Source organism: Thalia democratica, chromosome 5 (genome assembly GCF_965202585.1).
Source record: "Thalia democratica chromosome 5, ktThaDemo2.hap1.1, whole genome shotgun sequence".
In the NCBI taxonomy this organism is placed as follows: domain Eukaryota; kingdom Metazoa; phylum Chordata; class Thaliacea; order Salpida; family Salpidae; genus Thalia; species Thalia democratica.
Genome location: NC_139169.1, coordinates 67,606,786 through 67,615,857, shown reverse-complemented (window position 1 = coordinate 67,615,857; position 9,072 = coordinate 67,606,786). Strand labels below are relative to the sequence as shown.

Sequence of the window (9,072 nt, the reverse complement as noted above, 5' to 3'; positions counted from 1 at the left end):
TCTGTACAATTTATACAATTATTTGGCACTTAGCTAATCAATTAATACTTCAAATTTATTAACAAAATGGTACAACTGTACAGGAAAAACATTGAACATTTTTGGTAATTTCACACAGTTCCTCCGACCACTCGTCTTTATCAACATCATAAACACCAAACTAGGTTGAGTAAAACGAAACACAAAAATTTTACTGCCAATTGAAACAGCCTTACTCATTCGTCTAAATTTTAGATTCGGTTCTTTTAAGGCAACAAACTTGTTACAAACGCTGTCAAAGACCTCGCAAAAATCGTGTTCGCAGATGACGTAATACTTGCTTCTCACCGCAACTGCGCTGTGCCTGCTTTTGCTTTCCATCATGCTGGGCATCGGCGACCAAGTGTCGGTGATGACGTCATACGACTCGACCGTTTCCGAGTAATTTTCTTCTTCGTCATCTTCCCCGCCGCAAACCACGATTCTTCCTTGGAAAACGGCGCACGCCGCATGCTGGCGCGCTTCGCTCATCTCCGTGACTCCCTTCCAAGCGCGGCTTGTTGCATCAAACTTCAAGCAGGAGTCGGTCACGTACCATCGGTAACGGCCGCCTAGTAAATATATTTCGTTCATGAAAGCGCAGCAGCAAAATGAACTTCGTCCTCCGTTGTCGTCTATTTGTGAAACTTTCTCCCAAGTATTCGTTTTTGCAATGTATTTTTCGATGGTAGTTTTGTCTTCCTTAAACATGTAGTTACCTGCTGCTATTGCATAAATTTCTCCTTTCAAACAAACCACTCGGTTAAAATTTGCTTTTTGTTTCTTTGGAGTAATAAATTTCACATTTTCTATTGTTTTGTGAAACACTTTGTTTGAGTTTTTTAAATGTTCATCTAAAACACCACAAATAACTATATCAAAATCATGTTGGTCGCAATATCTATGGGTGTAGCAGTTGTTTAGCAACTTTTTTGGAAAATTCTCTTTGTTATCCAAAACTGCATTGAACAGTGCACCATGTTCTTTAGTTTTAGAAAAGTATGAAGATTTATCAATAACGTGTTTCAATGTGCGATCGGGCAAAAGATGAAACCGAACCTTTAAAAAAAGATGTTTTGCATGCTTGCTCCTTTTTTGTGTATTGTAGCTAGTCCAGCTATCTATAGCATTGAAAACTTCTAATTCTGAAGTAATTTTTAACCCAGAACTACCCATTATTCTTGCAATCAAAATGTCTTCTATTTCTAAAAAGTTTTTAGTTTCAGCAACCCCTACAAAACAACGTTCAATGAAGCTGAACGTTTTTTTAAATAGAACGTTTAGATTGTAAATGTGTGACATCTGGCAGTATGTGGATACGTTTTGAACAGTTAAATTATCTTCAATTTTTCTGCTTAGTTTTGGTACGTTTGTTAGTAGAAAAAGTTTATTTAGTTTGAAAGCCGAGACAAACATTGCTTCTTTAGATTTTTTCCGACCTAAAAGTGTTTTAAAAGTATTAGTTAACATCTTTTATTTTCAAACCTTAACTTAAATTTCCTATATACTTGTTATTTATGAAGCAATTAAAAAATATATTTAAAGCGTTTAAATAAATTGTGTTTTTTCTAAAAATCCTGAGGTAACTTGGTTTAATAGCAAATCTGAAGTTGACAAAATAATCATAAGGTTTATAAATAAATACTTCCGAAATACATATTTTAAAACAAAAAATTAAACCTGTTTCAAAAACTTTTATCTTATTTTTGTTTTCATTTATCTTTCGAGCATTGTTTTTGCATGCTTTAACTAAACTAAAGCTTTTTCTACGATTTTTTGATAATTTAAAACTCATTTTAAGTTAAACCTGCCTAAAAAAAATTAATTATTTTTTTAACATTAAAATAAAAATAAACATCTGATCTATGTATCCATAATAACTTTAACAGTAAAAATAAATTTGTCATAACATTTTTTACTTGTTTTATGGATCGAGTTATAAATGTGTTTTTTTTTTGAGTGTAATAAAATTATTTTATTTAAATATGGAATTTAAAACATAAAATTTAAATTAAAAAGGTAAGTTTTATGCAAAATCTTAATACAGTTTCAACTGTAGTTTTAGAGTAACTTCATGACTAACTAGTAAGAAAGTAATATTAAGTTAAAAGATTGACATCAATTTTAGTTTAAAAACCAATTAAATACACACATCTTACTGAATTATGTCAAATATTTTAGGCTGTAATATGCTTAAACTTCAACGGCAGAAATATATATGACATTCAAAAAGAACAAAACAACGCAATATATACTTAAATAATTTTTTTTGAAATAATTTTCCAAAGAATATATAAAAAAATATTATTTTTTAGCTTTTAGTCCACTTTCAGTGTAGTTAAGCCAATAGTTGGTTTTTCTAAACTGTTTTAGTTCTACTTTATAAGTTAAATTATATTTTAAATTTTAAACTAAATTTATTTATTGAAAGACTTTACTTTGATAATACAATGACAAGTAGCACATCAAAGGAGAAATCATAAATAGTAAAAATAAATCTGTATCGTTGAAAATAACCATAATCAAGATAATACGAATGAACATGGAAGTTTTAATATTCTGTTTATGATTTAAGAAAATAAGTCAGTGTAAAAAAAATAATTTATGATTTATACCTAAAAATTAAAGCTGGCGTTGAGTATTTTGTTTGAAATAAAAAATAAATCAAATTGAACTTTATTTAAGGTTTTTAGTGTTTAATACACACACATTAAACTTACGTCCTGCACATTACAAAAAATATGTTCAGTTATAAACACTATCAAGGTAAAAAATTCAACTGGTAAGTAAAGTGAGTATTTATTATGAAACATAAGTATATGTTATATTGTTCCATATTTATTATTCCTTTAATTCTATTCTATGAATATTTAATTAAAAATAAAACTCATTAAAACTAGAATTACAAGCAAATAATTGGTTAACAACATCTTATTTTTTTCCATTGAAAAAAAGGTATAAGCTTGCTAGCCTACAGTAACCCTCTGTTAAATATTTAAATCACTTTGATGAATAAGTATTTTGAATTAGCAACCATGAATAAAAAATTGTGTAAACCATTTAATACAAACGCGTGCCGATATGACATGCTAGTTGGTTTGTTTTTAGTTTATAAATTTGTTCTTATAACTGAATTAATTCATTAGTTCAGTTGAGTGGAATTTATGTCTGAACGGAGCATTAGTATTGCTTCTATTGTTAAGTATTATTATATTGTTAAGTTCTATTGTTAAGTTCTACCACTCGGCCATCGCTGCTTGTCAGTTAACTTGATTTGAAATATATATTCTTATGAGAAAGGAGTATAAAGTTGGAAACTGTGCTTGGGTCAGAACGAAGCGTGTTCATTTAATCGGAGGACTTTCTGTTTGTAAAGTATTATTTATACTATAATTTCAGTGTTAGAGATGTAACTTTAGAGATTTGTTCACGCTATTATGTTGGTTTAAGGTTCAAATTAACATTGAAAGTAAAAACAAATTTGTAACAGAGTTTTTTATTAAAAACTAAAGAGACACATGCGCTGGGATATTTTAACCATTAATCTAATAGACAAATAAGTATACAATATTATAAAATAAAGAAGGTTATCTATGTGATATTTTTGTATTTTTTATAAAGTATCTTAGTATTAATATGCATGATTTTCACTTTTAAAAATTAAAACTTACTTTTTCAGTACTACCTTAAGCTATAGATTTTATTTTTAGGTAAAATAAATATTGATTTAGACCGTCGTTTGATTGTTATTAGATGAAGTTTTATAGTTTGATAATAATATTTTGTTTTAATTATAATCATTCGTATAAGCCAGCTCAAAGCTCAACTAAGACAAATTCCTAAAGAAAATAGGCAAGTAAATATACTTGATATACTCTGAAATCACGAGTTTAATTCGTTAAACTACAAAAACATCTTCCCCGCCGCAAACTACGATTCTTCCTTGGAAAACGGCGCACGCCGCATGCTGGCGCGCTTCGCTCATCTCCGTGACTCCCTTCCAAGCGCGGCTTGTTGCATCAAACTTCAAGCAGGAGTCGGTCACGTACCATCGGTAACGGCCGCCTAGTAAATATATTTCGTTCATGAAAGCGCAGCAGCAAAATGAACGTCGTCCTCCGTTGTCGTCTATTTGTGAAACTTTCTCCCAAGTATTCGTTTTTGCAATGTATTTTTCAATGGTAGTTTTGTCTTCCTTAAACATGTAGTTACCTGCTGCTATTGCATAAATTTCTCCTTTCAAACAAACCACTCGGTTAAAATTTGCTTTTTGTTTCTTTGGAGTAATAAATTTCACATTTTCTATTGTTTTGTGAAACACTTTGTTTGAGTTTTTTAATATTTCATCCAAAACACCACAAATAACTATATCAAAATCATGTTGGTCGCAATATCTATGGGTGTAGCAGTTGTTTAGCAACTTTTTTGGAAAATTCTCTTTGTTACCCATAACTGCATTGAACAGTGCACCATGTTCTTTAGTTTTAGAAAAGTATGAAGATTTATCAATAACGTGTTTCAACGTGCGATCGGGCAAAAGATGAAACCGAACCTTTAAAAAAAGATGTTTTGCATGCTTGCTCCTTTTTTGTGTATTGTAGCTAGTCCAGCTATCTATAGCATTGAAAACTTCTAATTCTGAAGTAATTTTTAATCCAGAACTACCCATTATTCTTGCAATCAAAATGTCTTCTATTTCTAAAAAGTTTTTAGTTTCAGCAACCACTACAAAACAACGTTCAATGAAGCTGAACGTTTTTTTAAATAGAACGTTTAGATTGTAAATGTATGACATCTGGCAGTATGTGGATACGTTTTGAACAGTTAAATTATCTTCGATTTTTCTGCTTAGTTTTGGTACGTTTGTTAGTAGAAAAAGTTTATTTAGTTTAAAAGCCGTTACAAACACTGCTTCTTTAGATTTTTTCCGACCTAAAAATGTTTTAAAAGTATTAGTTAACACCTTTTATTCTCAAACCTTAACTTTAATTTCCTTAACTTAAATAACCTTAACTTTTAAGTGAGTTTGAACTTGTTTTCGATCTTTAAGTTAACTTCAATTCTAGAACTAGAATGATTCAATTTATAAATGTTCTAAACTGATTTCTACTACAAAATGTATCTTATAATTTATCATGTTTTTATGCAAAATTAATTTGTTAGTCATATTAAACTTCTTTATTGCATACAGCTTTGTACTACTCTGATCTAAACGAATATGATAAAAATATTTTGGTATGAATCGTCCGTAGTTAGTCAGTCGAAAAAAAAAGACGATTACGAAAATAAAGAGTAAAAAAGATGCATATTAAATTAAGAATAGTAAAAATTTCAATCTGATACTAGTTTTACCTGTTATGTCTTAAACTCAAAAACTACAGCCGCCTTTCACTAAAAGTTTTTTATTTAATTTTTTGAATGTTTTTCTAACTGTCATTTTTTAAATATGCAAATAGTAAATATACTACTAATTATTATTGGCAGCAGTTTAGTTACAAAACGTTTTCAGATAATTTCCTTTTTTCTGTAAAACTAAAAGACTATTTTAATCTTCAGATAAATCAATTTTAAAATTACAATTTTCATTTTGACTTTGAAAGAAAACAGTATATTTCTAAATAAAAATACGGAAGACAGTTTAGTGTTTTGTGAACGGTTTTCCATGGTATTAACATGGATGAGCATATAAAAAATATGTGTTGATCTGAAAAGTTATTAACAATATAAACATTTGATTAAAAACAAAGCTTTTTATTATTGGCTTAGTATTTTATAGCTGAAAAATAAATAAAAGAAATCTTCTGATGTATTTAGTGCTTACCAAAAAACTAGTTAGATGTGAGTTTGATAAAAATTAAAAATGCAGCAAAGAGATAACTAAAGGTTATCGGTTAAAAAAAAAAGTTCCAAATCGCAAGCGGATCCATAGTTTATTAGCTTAAAATTATTTTTTTTAAATGTTAAACTTAAAACTAATTTCAAAACGTTTTTAAATAATTTTAAGAAGAGAAAAAAAAAATTAAGCTAAAAGTTTGTAAAACTAAATTATTTGTGCAAAGTACATTTTTTCTGCTATACAAGAGTAGTAACTAATAAACTTTTTTTAAATAAGTACAAAAATTAAATCGTAACTAATAAATATTTTGTATCTCTAAAACTTTAGATATTTGCACTTGTGAAATAATTTGTAGAATTAGCTATTGGTATTAAACTAAAATATTACACTTATGACATAGAGAGGTACTTAAACGTAACACTTATTTGTCTGTATTCTATAACCAAATACTTTAGTTAGTTGATTGGTCAAATTAAAACTTAATTTGGTAGCTTTTAGCAATAAAATGTTTGAGTAACGAGTTTTAGCTTATAAAATAGACGGTTTGTAATAGGTTATTAATTTATTCTCGAGATTTTTTCTTAGTTGTAAGTTGACAGTTAAACACATCTTGTCGTTAAAATTACAGTTAATATTATTCCAGACAACTTTAATGAGATACATTATAGATGAAACTTTTTCGAAAACTATTCTACTATATAGTATTATTGAAAACTTATAATTAAACCCTTATATACTGTAATAAACCTTTTAATAACTACTTTAAACAGTTAAAATTTTAGACCGAAATGATTACATTAAAACGTGTGCTCAAAATTATTTTTAAAGTTTTAAACATATGTTTTACAAAAATTTTACGAAAGTTTGATATGTCTCTAAAAAAACTTTTTACTTAACAAAACATTTAATTTTAATGTTTTCATCCACCTTAAAAACCATTACTTCGACAGTTTAAATTCGTTTCATCTCTATTTCGAACATTTTAACAAAACTAAGTTAGTGCAAAAGATTTATAGCCAACTGGTATGTTTTAAACTAGTGCAGTTAAACGAGAGAAAGTGCCTGAAGATTTACCAATAACACTATTGATTTCTGTTTACAATGTTTTTAGCTACATTTGAGCCAAGTTGTACGTAGTTATTTTGGAAACGGGTCTAAATTGCACGAAGGGTCAAACTGTGACTAGTGGACTCGATCTCACAACCTCCCGCTTACAGAACAGCTTAATAATTGCTGAATTACACATCGATTTTAAATCGATCCTCAACGCTAGTATATAATGTTAATATAACATTACATGCTTCAATTTTTACAAAACAAATAAAGAGATCTTAATTATTAGAAGAGAAATAATGTATTTGTTCTTTCAAGATTATATTATGCAAACTATGTTTCGGTCAAAAACCTCGTCAGCGCTTAAATAATAAATCTTATTCAAACATAATAATTCAATCATACGTTAAAAAAAAACTTTATTTAGAGTAAATTAATTTAAAAATAACTATATTATAAATGGTTATTGTACTTTTCATTTCAAATATACTTACAAAAAAACAATTGTTTGTCTAACACAACACTTTTACGTTATTATAAAAATGTGTTCAAAGCAATTTGAATCAATCTTGTTTGTAATTTAATTGAAATTTCAAGTTTTTTTTTGTGATGCTTGATTGTCGAGCTTCTCGTAATTCGTTTAACTTGAGATCTAAATTGAACTTTATACTTATAATGATTAGTATATTTCTATCAAGAAATTGTGCTTAAAACAATTTGAATGAATCTCGTTTGTAATCTAATTTAAACTTCAAGTTTTTTTTGTGATGCTTGATTGTTTCAGCTTCTCGTAATTGAATTAACTTGAGGTCTAAATAAAACTTTATATTTGTAATTATTAGTATATTTTTATTAGTATATTTTTATTAAAAAAAATTTGCTTAAAGTAATTTTAATGAATCTCGTTTGTAATTTAATTTAAATTTCAAGTTTATTTGTGATACTTGATAATGGGGTATCTTGTAAATTGTTTAACTTGAGGTAAATTAAACTTTATATTTATAATGGTTAGTAAATTTTTATCAAAAAAATATAATAATAAACGTGTGCTTAAAATTATTTTCAAAGTAATAAATATATGTTTTACAAAAGTTTTACGAGTGTTTTATATGTCTCTAAAAAATTTTATTACCTAAAAAATATCAAATTTGATTTTAATGTTTTGATCGACCTTATAAACCATTACTTTGACAGTTTAAGTTCGTTTTATATGAATTTCGAACATTTTAACAAAACTGCTGTGCAAAAGATTTATAGCTAACTGGTATGTTTTAAACTAGTGCAGTTAAACGAGAGAAAGTGTCTGAAGATTTACCAATAACACTATTGATTTCTATTTTCAATGTTTTTAGTTACATTTAAGCCAAGTTGTACGTAGTTATTTTGGGAACGGGTCTAAATTGCACGAAGGGTCAAACTGTGAATAGTGGACTCTATCTCACAACCTCCCGCTCACAGAACAGCTTAATAATTGCTGAATTACACATCAATTTTAAATTGATCCTCAACGCTAGTATATAATGTTAATATAATATTATATGCTTCGATTTTTATAAAACAAATAAAGAGATCTTAACTACTAGAAGAGAAATAATGTATTTGTTCTTTCAAGATTATATCATGCAAACTATGTTTTGGTCAAAAACCTCGTCAGCGCTTAAATAATAAATCTTATTCAAACATAAATCTTCAATAATACGTTAACAAAAAACTTTAATTTAAAGTAAGTTAATTTAAAAATAACTATATTATAAATGGTTATTGTACTTTTCATTTCAAATATACTTACAAAAAAACTATTGTTTGTCTAACACAATACTTTCACGTGATTTACGTTATTATAAAAATGTGCTCATAGCAATTTGAATGAATCTCGTTTGTAATTTAATTTGAATTTTAGTTATACTTTGTGATACTTGATTGTTGAGCTTCTCGTAATTCGTTTAACTTAAGGTCTAAATTAAACATTATATTCATAATGATTAGTATACTGTTATCAAAAAAATAATGCCTGGTGCAATTTGAATGAATCTCGTTTGTAATTTAATTTAAATTTCAAGTATATTTTGTGATACTTGATTATGGGGTATTTCGTAAATTGTTTAACTTGAGGTAAATTAAACTTTATATTCATAATGATTAGTATATTTATCATGTGGAACTTG

General features: G+C 27.5%; 1 protein-coding gene across 1 annotated transcript; it reads right to left on the bottom strand.

Moving 5' to 3' along the window:
• Positions 1-110: 110 nt before the first annotated feature.
• LOC145836774 (kelch-like protein 40) lies at positions 111-1,194 on the bottom strand. The gene is made up of 2 exons (XM_082944546.1): positions 260-1,194; positions 111-135 (listed from the first exon to the last, which is right to left on the bottom strand). Exons 1-2 carry the CDS (start codon positions 1,192-1,194, stop codon positions 111-113), a joined length of 960 nt encoding a protein of 319 aa, XP_082800672.1.
• Between the last annotated feature and the right edge of the window lie 7,878 nt (positions 1,195-9,072).

What these genes read in the sequence shown, in the direction of transcription:
- LOC145836774 (XM_082944546.1), bottom strand. Translation starts at nt 1,194, where the DNA reads ATGGGTAGTTCTGGGTTAAAAATTACTTCAGAATTAGAAGTTTTCAAT. An exon ending in TTTGACAGCGTTTGTAACAA is followed by an intron (nt 136 to 259) that starts GTTTGTTGCCTT and finishes ATGTTGATAAAG; the next exon opens with ACGAGTGGTCGGAGGAACTG.